At 49.8% G+C, this 12,470-nt stretch overlaps 2 protein-coding genes across 2 annotated transcripts in view; both read left to right on the top strand.

Moving 5' to 3' along the window:
* Positions 1-2,915: 2,915 nt before the first annotated feature.
* On the top strand, positions 2,916-9,459 carry LOC118712059. The gene is made up of 2 exons (XM_045577039.1): positions 2,916-2,933; positions 4,585-9,459. The coding sequence occupies exons 1-2, from the start codon at positions 2,916-2,918 to the stop codon at positions 8,761-8,763; spliced, it is 4,197 nt and encodes a 1,398-aa protein (XP_045432995.1). The 3' UTR covers positions 8,764-9,459.
* Positions 9,460-12,188: 2,729 nt separating this feature from the next.
* MEI1 (meiotic double-stranded break formation protein 1) overlaps positions 12,189-12,470 on the top strand; it is a 51,457-nt gene continuing 51,175 nt past the window's right edge. The window contains exon 1 of the mRNA XM_036425474.2: positions 12,189-12,350. Within this exon, the coding sequence (XP_036281367.1) occupies positions 12,213-12,350 (138 nt within the window). The 5' untranslated portion in view covers positions 12,189-12,212. The remainder of the gene's footprint in view (positions 12,351-12,470) is intronic.

The raw sequence follows: 12,470 nt of genomic DNA on the forward strand, positions 1-12,470 counted from the left end.
TGTGGGCGGGCCTCGCCCGTTAAAGAGCCAGGGAAAAAGGGTGCGTGGAATGGCCTCAGTCCTGGGCTTGGGGTCTCTTTATTGTGTTTTTTGGGTTGTTGTTGTTTTGTTTTTTTTTAACCATCATTTTACATTACAGGGAAAACCAAGTTAAACCTTAAAAAAAAGGTACAGCAAAACAAAGAGTTTCAATGGTGACATTATTCCATTGCCGGCTTATGTTTCAGCACATTCTTGTGTTTAAAATCACCTTTTTGCCTCATCACTGGAGAAGGAAAGGTACGGGGATAATAATGATCCTATATGTTTTCCTTCATATTCAGATATCCGTGTTAAGATTTCTGAAAGGGCGTGGAATCCACCAGAAATTGAATCAATTGAGTAGGGAATTCGGGAAGGAGCAGGTTTGGGGGTGGGGGTTGAGATTCTGTCAGGTTGAGTTTGGAGATGTCCTGGGACAGCCATTTTCTTCTGCCCAGCATCCTGTTCTTTTCTCTATGCTTCTCCGACTCTCCATTACTTATGGCTAGACTCATGCCTCCCCACTTCCAGTAGGTCCTGTCTGATTCTTATGGCCCTTACTCATCTCTCTCCAACACAATGTCAGGCATATCTTAGGACCAATAAGGACTAGTTCCAGTTAATTCCTTTGGAAACCTAGAAGTAGAGGACTGGCAGGACCCTTAGGAACCATACAGCCCAGCCCCTTCATTTTACAGACACTGAGGCCCAGAGAGGGGGTGCTGCTTACCCACCATCACAGAGCGAGGCAGTGGCAGGGCCAGCACTGGACCCTGGCATATTTAGCTATTAACCTGCGTTAGTTTCACTAAATCTAATTGCCCTGCTTGAGACGAGTTGTGGCATTGGACAACAGATGGGTTTGAACGAGCTCCAGGACTGAGCAATATTACAACAAAAATCTCTCCAGCTAACTTCACCTCATGCAAATCATAAATGACTTGTCTCCAGAATAAGAAATGTCTATTGATGGCTCTTCTTTACCAGCAGAACCTGTGATGTGGACTCTGCTCTTCACCTCTCTTGGGTCCTGTTTCTTGTTATTATATTAATTGGAGCTATCACCCACCACTGCTGGGGGAATGAAACCTTGTTATTCCAGTTTAATAGATGTGTTCTTATCATTTTCCTTTTTATGTCTTTTATAACAATTTCTACTTGTTATTTGGCCTACCTGATATCTTGGGTCATCATATTCCAGATCTGATAGGGACTTGATGTTTTCATGACCAAGAATAATGAGATCGTACATTTTACCTAATTAATCCCAACTATATGATTACTCAATTTCCATGTTCTCTCAGAACTAGCCCACCCTTTTGTATCTTGCTGTTTCCCACACCAGTAAGTTAATAAATGTTGACATATGATTAGGATCAACTTGCCTTAGGGGAATTTGTCTGTTACCACACTTTTGTCCTTAAAAACCTAAGTCCTTGCCATGGCTTATTAGACCCCTCTTCAGTACTCTGCCTCATCTGCATGATATAGCCCCACCCACCTTCATTTTTTTCCTTTATTTTTAAACAATATTTTAAAATTGATTTCAGAGTGGGAAGGAGAGGGAGAGAGAGAGAGAGATAGAGATAGAAACACCAATGAGAGAGAATCATTAATCAGTTGCCTCCTACATGCCCCTCACTGGGGATTGAGCCTGCAACCTGGGCATGTGCCCCGACCAGAAATTGAACAGTGACACCCTGGTTCATAGGTTGATGCTCACTACTGTGCCTCACCTTCATTTTCTACCCTGAGCACAACCCATATCTCCAAGCCCTCTCATCACCCTCTGTTGGGAGTGATGTGCTCCACAGTTCTGAGTAGCTAAGTCCTATTCACCATCTCTTCTTTGTGCTTCACGTCTAGAGCCCTGGAAGGGAGAGTCCATTTGGCCAAAGTTGGGTCACTCCTCCACTCCTTGGCTGTCTTAGCTCTGTGAGAGAGTGCCAGTATAAACTGGGGTGACATCAGCCAGGATACGGTGAGTGGCATATTTGGTTTGTAAAATAGAGAAACTCTTCCCAGATGGTTTGGTAAATAGATGATATCGCTCTCCCCAAGACCCCACAGGCCACTTACAACCCAGGTGTTAAAGAGTTAAGGCCTGGCCTGTTTTGATTGATATCCCTGTCTGCTCTGTTATTTAATATTTTGAATATAATTTTTAGGTGAGAGACAGTAGCATTTATTCACGATAGTACAATATTTATTCTCCCATCAACACTGATCTTGAGATGGGAAAGGTAACTTTGGGTAGTGAAACAAAAATATGTATGTTGAATTCAGTGTTCATTAAGTGTTTGATATCGGATAGACATGGACAAATGTATAAAAGTGTCTAACAGGAAGAAAGAAATAAGCAGACTATAGGTTACATCACCCATTATCCATCATCCTTGGGGGAATTTATCTCCTCACTTCAAAGGACAAGTTCTTCTTCCTCTTCATTCCTGTGGGCAGTTCCCCCATGTTGCCCTTACCTGCACTGAACTCAGTCATGTTGGGCAGCTCGGGTGCCAGGCTCAGCAGCTGGAGCTGAGGCTGGAGCTGACCTGGAGCATCAGGCTCCTTTGTGAGGTGTCCTCAGTGACAGAGGTGCTGTGAGGCAGGGGTCACCCCGCCCCACCCTGGCTGGGATAGCCATACCAGTCCCGCCCTTCAGCTCCCTAATGCCACCTGCCTGACCTAAGCCTTTTCATGTTGTTGCCACTGCTGGGCACCTGTGCGGTGGTGGGGTCAGTCCAGGGCCCCGAGGGAGAGCCAGGGAGGGGCCTGCTCTCCGAGGACCAGAGCCGCAGGGACCCTCGGTGATGCGGCAACCTGCTTGCCCTCTGCCTCTTTGTGATCTAGCAGGTCCGGCACCATTGGCACCAGATCATCAGGACCCCCCCAGCATGAGGAATGTCATCAAGGTGAGGGGCCCCACATCCCTTCTTCCCTCAGCACCATGACTGTTTCAGTCCTTTGTCACCAAGACCCTGTCCTATGGCTTGTGTACAGAGACGGATCACGCTGGCGAACTGGGCCTGGTCAGGGAGCACGTCATCCTGCCACAACCCAGTGAGCTTCCTGGGCTCCTCTCTTCCTCACGCCACATAGTCAGTCCATCCACAGGTCCCACGGGCTCTGCTGCACCCCACATCTCAGATCTGATCACTTCCCCACCACTTCTCTCAGCCACAGGCAGTGCTCCACACAGCCAGCAGAATAGGATGAACTTCTTTCTCTTCTTCAAGAACAATAAATCTAAGGAAAATGAGCACTATAAGTGTATGTAGGTCAATGGGTGTTCACAAACTGAACACATCCATGTGCAGCACCGAGGTTAAGAAATGGCCCTAATGGGTTTGGCTCTGTGGATAGAGCATCAGCCTGTGGACCCAAGGGACCTAGGTTCGATTCCAGTCAAGGGCATGTGCCTTGGTTGCAAGCACATGCCCAGCAGGGAGTGGGCAGGCTGCAGCTGATCGATGTTTCTCTCTCATCGATGTTTCTAGCTCTCTACCTCTCTCTCTTTCTCTCAGTAAAAAATCAACTATATATATATATTAAAGAAATGGACCACTACCAGTAGCCCAGAAGCTTGCAGTCACAAGTGTGCTTATTTCAAATAGCACAGACTGTTAAGGAATCGTACAATAAGTTCTCTTTGGCACCCTGTTTATGCCTAACATTATGCTTAGGTGCCAGAACGAACTTTTTGCAAACAGATCATAGCACTTTGCCGCTCAAAACCCAGTAATGGCTCTTAAGGGTACACTCCCCATCAAAAGCAGGATAAAATCCAAACTCCTCACCCCAACTCTGAGGGCAGCATGATCTGTCCCTCCATTTCCCTCTGACACCATCTCCCAGCCTTGTCCTCGTTACTCATCCCATTCTGGCCACAGGGCTTCCTTGCTGTTCTTGTGTCCATGACCTTGTTCTGTCTTCAGGGCCTTGGCACTAGTATCGCCTGTGCCTGCGATGCTTTTTCTTCAGATGCTACTTGTGTGCTTCTCACTTCACTTAGGTCTCTAGTCAAAGGCCGCCACCTCTGAGAGATCTTCTGTGACCATCTCCCTCTAATGGAGCTAACCCGACTCCCTTGATGCTTTGTTTCCATCAGGACACTTTTCTGTAGCTAACATCACGCCGTACACTTGGCTATTGTCTCTCCATGGCTAGAGGACAGCTCCCAGCGGGGACTTTGCTTCGTTCATGCGGGTACCCCCACCATCTATTCTAGAAGACTGCCTGGCCTTGAGTAAAAGTAATAAAGGGGCCGAAACCGGTTTGGCTCAATGGATGGAGCATCAGCCTGAGGACTGAAAGGTCCCGGGTTCGATTCCGGTCAAGGGCATGTACCTTGGTTGCCGGCACATCCCCAGTGGGGGGTGTGCAAGAGGCAGCTGATCGATGTCTCTCTCTCATCGATGTTTCTAACTCTATCTCTCTTCCTCTCTGTAAAAAATCAATAAAATATTTTTTTAAAAAAGTAATAAAGGGGATTACAATTCTGATCTGTGAGGATTAGACGTGACAATGTGTGCAAGCATTTTGCTTCTCTGTTCTCGCCTACAGGTACCCCCACAGAAGTGGACAGTGCCCTCCATGAGACATGACACTTGTTTTGGGCCGACCCCTAACTTATTCTTCAGTTCTGGCAAGTTCAGGGCCCTGGATGCTCATGTGCAACAATGGGCACAAAAGAAGAGGTGGCAATACTGGAGGAGCCTCCGGGAACCAGGGGCTCAATACCTGCTCTCTTGGCAGCACCCATGTTGGGATTCTCATGCCCCTTCTGAGACCAACTTTTGTAACACCTGTTTTTCAAGCACCCGTATGCTCCCTCAGGACAGTTCTTGGGGATTGTGGCAGGTACCCTGGTGTCTCAGTGATGAGCACCCTCACCTGATTCGCAAGCCACCGCTCCCTGACCTGGACATGTATCATCAGAGGATGGAGCAACCGCTGGTCCACCCCCAGAAAGAGTTAGTGCCATTGGAGCCTATTGTCACCACGGGGTCCCATCCCACCACCATGACTTTAACCTCTGCTCTCCCACCCCTCCCTTCGTCTCAGAGGCTGCAGTTCTGCTCTGGAGAATTCCTGCCTTTTCCTTTCAACCAACAAGTGGGACTTCCCACCTGGAAGTCCTTGGACTGCCCACAAGAGTCCTGGACACCAGGGAGTGAAAACCCAATACTAAGCAGAGCAGATAATAGAGAGACCCAGGCTCCAGAGTGGGCAAAGCAGAGAGAGAGCAGCCTGGAGGATGCCTGGGAAATGGAGGTATCAACAAACTTTGGGCTGAAGAACAATGCAGAGACTAAGGTCCTGGAGGGGAAAGGCCAGAGACTACTGACAAGTGGAACTGGTGGAGAGAACCTGACAGCAGGGTGGGAGCACTGGGACCTCATGAGAGTTGAGAATAGAGCCCAAACGCAGGAACCAGGGAAGGCGAGAGGTGAGATTCTTCCTGAAACCCAAGCACATAAAGTAGAGAACCAGGAAGAGTCAAGATATAAAATTGACGCGGAGACCCAGACCCAGGGATTGGGGAAGCAGGACCAGACTGGAAGTGAGAACCATGACGAGTCCCAGGTGCCACAGAGGGGAACACAAGACCAGATTGGAGGTGATACTGGTGCAGTAATTCAGGCAGAAGGGAGGAGAAACAAGAACCATGTTGGAGTTGAGAATGTTGTGCAAACCCAAACATGTGGGAGGGAGAACCTGGGAGAAGCAAAACAAGAGGATGGTGTAGAGATCCAGGCACTGGGGTGGGGAGAGCAGGAATGTGATGAAAGTGGGAATGTTATAGAAATCCAGACACCAGTGTGGGGAAAGCAGGATCAGGGTCAAAGTGAGAAAGCGAGGGGAGAGATCCAGAAACAACTTAGACATGAATTGCAAGTGGGGGGCAGTGGGCAAGGCCTGAGAAGAGGCGAGGTTGCTGGGGAAACCCAGCCATCTAAAAAGAAGAAGGTCAGGGAGATAAGAGGGGAGGATTGGATCATGATCCAGGTAGTGTGGTGGGAAGACCAGATACCAGTGGCAAGTGAGATTGACAGAGAATTTGAGACACCATATTGGGAGAATCGGGGCCAGATTGGAGCTGAACGTAGGACAGAAATGCAGGCACCAAAGAAGGGAGACCAGAGAAAGGATAGAGAGGAAGATGGCATAAATACCCCAGCGCCTGAGGTAGAGAATCAGGGACAGATACGAGATGAAACTCATGTAGACATCCATCCACCCGTCGGGAGGAACCGAGAGCAATTTGGAGATGAGACTAGTATAGACATTCAGTTGCCAGAGATGGAAAACATGAGAGGGAATAAAGGTGAAGATAACAAAGAGACCCAGGAACTCGGGGAAGAAAACCAAGGTCAGTTTTGCAATGAAATTAATGGAAAATGTCACACACCAAAATGGAAGAATCAGGAACACATTAAAACCAAGGATGCTGCAAATGCCCAGGCATCTGATGCACAGAACTGGGGAGAATTAACAAATAACATTGATGGGGAAACTCATTCAGCAGAATGGAGGAAAGAGGAGCAATCTGGAGGTGAGAATGGCATGGAAACTCAAACCCCAGAGAAGAGAAACCAAAGGGAACCTGGATGTGCAGAGACCCAGGGACCGGAAACAGAGAACTTGGAACAGTTAGGTCATGAAATTGGAGAGAACCCGTCATCAGGCAGGAGGAACTGGGAGCAGAGTGGAGGAAAGAACGATGCAAACAATCAGACATTGGAGAAAAGAAACCAGAGAGAGGTTGCAAGCGAAGATGGTAGGAAGATCCAGAGACTTCGAGGCATGAACCAGAGATGGTTAAAAAGTAAAGCCAGTGGAAAGACCTGTACATCAGAGTGCAAAAACTTGGAGCAGATTGGAGAGGAGAATGGTGCAGAAATGCAAATACAAGGAAAGAGAAGCCCTGGAGGGACCACAGGTGGTGATGGTAGAGGGACCCAGACACAGTCAGGAAGCCACATTGATGGGACGATCCAGACACCAGGGGAAGAGAAACTGAAAAAGGGTGGAGATGAGGATGCTGCGGAAATCTGGGATGCAGGGAGCCAGAGAAAGGGCAGAGCTGAGGATGCTGGAGAACCCAGAGTTCCAAGGGGAGTGATCCAGGACCAGGTCAGAGAACGGGATGCTGCCAAAGGCAATCTCCGAGTTGACTGTTACGGGGACGAGGGGCTCCCAGTCCTCACTGGCTCTGGGTATGGGGCCCTGGACCAGGAGCAAATAGTGGCCTCTGCTACCTGTCCTGAGATGATGTCTCTACCACACCAGGCTGAACTCTTCTTGCTCTCCAGTGGGGAGGGAAAGCATTTGGCCAGCCAGAACATGGACCCTGCCAGGATGCACAGAGTGGGCATCAGTCCAGCCCCCCTGCAGGCCCCTGCCAAACCCCCGAGAAGCCGGCAAAGGGACAAAAGAGTGGATGTGAGTCTGGCGTGGCAGCTCCAGAACCCACAGTCTCTGCCTGTTTCGCTGAACCTGCCTTCTTCCTGCCCCCCTGACTCCTGTGGCCAAGCCCCCCAAGACGCCACAGCTCTGGTGGGCGTTCCTACTGCCCTCACCGTCCTGCCCAAGGGGCCAGTCCTCACGAAGAGCCAGGAACTGCTCCTGGAGGCCCTCCTGCTGCGGAGGATCGAACACCTGAAGTGGGGCTTCCCCCAGCGGGTCCTGGAGTCCTATTTGCTCTTTAACTTGACAGATCCCTGTCCACTGCCCCTTCCTGGGGTGCAGCTCCCTGGACTGCACACGGCCTGGGAGCTCCAACAGCAGCAGGAAAGGCTTTGTGAGGCTCCGGGCTCCAGGCCAGGCCTTAGGTTCCCTGAGCAGTCCCAGAGGGTCCAGCCCCCAGCAAGAAAAAGCTCAAAGCCTTCTCCACAGGCCAGAGCTCTGGAGAGCTGTGAGCCCCCGGGATCAGAGCCCAAGGGCATTGCCATCCATCTCGCCAAGCCTTGGAGCGTCAGTCCACCAGAGGGCTCTCGAGAAAGACAGGCTGTCCGGGAGGAGGCTCCTCCTAGGGCCGAGCTTCCTGCTCCCAGGAGCCCTAGGCCCGCAGCAGACCAGCCTGGGAGCGGGACCAGCCAGGAAAGCGTTGGAGGTCCTTCCAGTGAGAATAGCAGGAACAGGAAAACGCTCGGGCCAGGAGTCTCCCGGATGCCAGAGAGGGCTCCCAGCAGAGTGAGAACCTCATGCTCCAGGGCAGGCCGTGAGCACTGGGGGAAGCAGAGCACGTGCCAGGAGGCCTCCCAGCACCCCAGACTCCAGTGTCAGCCGCCCACACCCCCGAGGGGAGAAAGCCTGGAGGGCACAGGGCCCGAGCCGCAGTCTTCCCCCTGCTCCAAAGACACCTCCAGCCTCCCCTCTGCCACCAGGAGCCTGAGCATAAACTGTCTCAGTGAGACACCATGGGCCCCACACCTGGCCAAGCCCCAGCTCTCAGCCCCCAACCTGAACCGGAGGGGTGCTGATCCTGCCCCGCTTCCCAAAGTGGGGGACCCCCATGGGAGGGAGAACAGCCTCGGGGGCCACGCTTCTCCAAAGACGGACCTTCAGTCCCCAGGTCGCTGCTGTGCTGGCGCCGCTCTTCCCAAGACAGAAAGCCTCCAGGGTCAAGGGGAACCTGGAAACCCTAACAGGGCGCTACGGAACCCAGCAGCCTCCAAAAAGCTTGACTTCGTAAGGCATGTGCGGTGTTTTCTTTCCCTGCATCGTTTTAGAAAATAGGCTGCAGGCCCAGCGCCCTCAGAACACATCGGAGAAGGCACAAGAGCAGCCTGTTTGCCCCAGAGCCTCTAATAAAATTGGTAACTGGGAACCTGTCGGGCTCCGATTTTGTGGGCACCTGTTTTCCAAGTGCCCGCTTTTGGGGTTTGGGATACTTGGTGGGTGGGGTGCAAGCCACTTCTACTCTGTGGTTTTGAAGGTTAGGGGAATGTGGGTCAGCCCCTTGTCATCTCCCAACCGTTCCCCTCCCCAGCTCCGCACAGTAGGGTTTCCTGAGGTTTCTGCCATGGCTGTCTTGCCCTATTCCACGCAATTGTGGTCGAGATAAAATGCTCAGACAGCCTCAGCTGCTTGCGGGGAGGGTTAGTGCTCTGCAGTGGAGAGGATTAGTCATGTCCTTTTGGTCCCAAGGAAGGGGGCTGATCCCTGGGCATCTCCCGGCTGGGATTCTGCTGCCTGGGAGCGGACTCCTCAGAAAAACCATCCCCACCGCTCCAGTTCTTAAACACTGCCGACCATAATTACTCGTTGCGTTGCCTGGCCCACCTGTGGGACATCCTGGAGCTATTTGTTTTCATCAAGAGCAAAACTTCTGGCCGAAATCGGTTTGGCTCAGTGGATAGAGCGTTGGCTTGAGGACTCAAGGGTCCCAGGTTCGATTCCAGTCAAGGGCATGTACCTTGGTTTCGGGCATATACCCAGTGGGGGTGGGGTGTAAGAGGCAGCTGATTGATGATTCTCTCTCATAAATGTTTCTAACTCTCTATCCCTCTCTCTTCCTCTCTGTAAAAAATCAATTAAAAAATATATTTAAAAAAGAGTAAAACTTCTGAGCCAAAGGTTCTGGTTGATTTAGTTTCTAGTGAGAGCTTTCTTCCTGGCTTGTAAATGGTCACCTTCCCACTATGTTCTCTCACATCCGCACATGCACTTTCCTTGGTGCATGCACATGGAGAAGTTGAGAGATCTGTTTCTCCTCCTCCTCCTCCTCCTCCTCCTTCTTCTTCTGTGATATCCTATATAATAAAAAGCTAATATGCAAATTGTCCCCTCTGGAGTTTGACCCACTGGGAGTTCGACTGTTCAGTATGACGTGTGCTGACCACCAGGGGGAGGTGCAGAATTAAGGAAGACCCTGGTTGGCAGCTGGAAGCCTAGGGGAGGAAGGCCCCAATCGACCCTGATCGTCAGCCAGGCCTAGGGTCCCTACCCATGCATGAGTTTCATGAACTGGGCCTCTAGTATATATATATATTTTATTGATTTCAGAGAGGAAGGGAGAGGGAGAGAGAGAGAGGAAAAAAACATCAATGATGAGAGAAAATCATCGATTGGCTGCCTCCTGCGTGGGATCAAGCCTGCAACTCGGGCATGTGCCTTGACCAGAATTGAACCCAGGACCCTTCAGTCTGCAGGCCGATGCTCTACCCACTGAGACAAACCCTATAGGGCTCTTTTTCTCATTTTATAGGGCTACTAATCCTCTTGGATTTGGGCCCCATCCTTATTATCTCCTAAACTCACATTAGATGTTAATGCTTCAACATCTGAATTTGGGGTGCACAAGTCATCCATGTGGACATGGGGATATCTTTTTGAGGCTCACCATTCAACCCATTACTTGGGACAGTTTGTTATGCATCGATGGATATGCTCTATTGTAATAATTTACTTGTGTTTCTTTAACTGGACTTCCAGTTCCTTGAGGACAAGGACTGTCTCTTATTCACTTAAAAAAAAAATTCTCACCCGAGGATATGTTTATTGATTTTATTGAGAGGAAGGGAGGGGGGAGGGAGGGAGAGAAAGAGAGAGAGAGAAACACTGATAGGTTGCTTCTCATATAGGTCTCAAAACCTAGGTATGTGTCCTGACCAGGAATGGAACCTGAAACCTTTTGGTGTACAGGATGATGCTTCAATCAATTGAGCCTCCTGGCTGGGACATCTCTTGTTCATTTAAAAAAAAAATTAATTGATTTTTAGAGAGAGTGTAAAGGAGAGGGATAGAAAGATAGAAACATTGATGAGTTACTTCCTGCACGTCCCCTACTGGGGATCAAGCCCGAATCCCGAGCAAGTGCCCTGACTGGAAATCAAACCAGTGACCTCTTGGTTCACGGGCTCACCCACTGAGCAAACCAGCCAGGCTCTTGTTCACTTTTGAGTCCTCTAAATCCTACCACAGTTCCTGGCTCAAATTTTTGTCAAAAATAATATACACTTTGGCGACATGTTAAATATATATAAGTAATATATATATTTATGGAAGATGTACGTGATAGATTTTGCTCTGAGAAAGCAGTTTATAACCTTTGTATGTTGTAAAAATGTATAGAAGAAAACTGAAAATATGTCAAAATTTTTTTTATTTTCTTCATTGAACATATATTACTACTATATATGTATTGAGATGTGTTGAATGTTTTTTGTTTGCTTATTTTACATACATGAATACTATATAATTATGCACCTTTTGTACACTTAACATTTTAATGGTGATTTTCCATATTAATATCTACTTTTCTCAAACATTACTTCATAATATTCCATGGAATAAGAAACCATTGTTTCCCAAACTATTTTGCCATGGAAAACTTCCACTTGGCCACACTGCTTCTGAATGTAGAAAACACCTCTTGAACTTACCTTCTTCAACATTAAACAATTTCTGACTTTTTAAAAAAAGTTTTGAACCACTCTTGGTTTAAATATATTTCTCTATTGATTTCAGAGAGGAAGGGAGAGGAAGAGATAGAAACCTCATGATCGGCTGCCTCCTATACGCCCCCAACCGGGGGTGGAGCCCACAACCCGGGCATGTGCCCTTGACCAGCATGGAACCAGGGACCCTTCAGTCCGAAGGCAGAGGCTCTATCCACTGAGCCAAACTGGCTAGGGCTGCTGAGCATTTTGTTGCTAAATAAATCCTTCTGGATTGATGGGTTAATTTATTTAGCATAATACATTTTTCTTCTTCAGTGTGCCTGGTGAGCTCACAAAGTCTCCAGTGTGGTGGAGCCCTCTGTGAGAGGATATTTTGAGGGGAACATCTTGAATTTTAAAGCAAGAAGTCACGTAAATTTAAAATAATCTTACTAATAGTGTTTATATAAAAATACCTGAGATCGTTCCTTTAATTTTTTAATAGACATAGATTGCTTCTTTTCCCAGGTAATGACAGCTTCTTTATTTCTTTATACCTGCTTTTCCACCTTCAGTGTGATGAAGCTTGCAGACCACGGGAGGGAGTGCTGGGCTCAGTGGCGCACGAGCTAGTCCTTACGCAGGCGCATTACACTCTCCACGCCGCGCGCCGTGCCGGCCCCGCCCCGGCCCCGCCCCGGCCCCGCCCCCGGTGCCCCGGCCCCGCCCAGCTGGGCTCTCTCCTGTGCGCTTGCGCGCAAGTTGGGCGGGAAAACGTGGCGGCCGCAGCGTGAGCGCGGAGAGATGGCTGTGAGGGACGAAGAGGCGGTGCTGCTCTTCAAGAGGGCGCACTACCGGCACGACCCGCGCTGGCTGCTGCCCGCGTCCCCTCGCCTCTGCCTGGCCTGCGTGCTGGAGCTGCTGCCGGAGCCCGGGGTGTCGGTGCGCGCCCCCACCCCACCCCGCTCCCCTTGGCCGCCAGAGCCGCCTCCTTCCCTGCAGCCCCTCAGCCCAGTGCCCTCAGGCCCGTCCAGCCTCTGTGCCCCAGGGGCCTGCCCCGTG

The sequence above is a fragment of the Pipistrellus kuhlii genome, unplaced genomic scaffold (genome assembly GCF_014108245.1).
Source record: "Pipistrellus kuhlii isolate mPipKuh1 unplaced genomic scaffold, mPipKuh1.p scaffold_m20_p_81, whole genome shotgun sequence".
Taxonomy (NCBI): Eukaryota; Metazoa; Chordata; class Mammalia; order Chiroptera; family Vespertilionidae; genus Pipistrellus; species Pipistrellus kuhlii.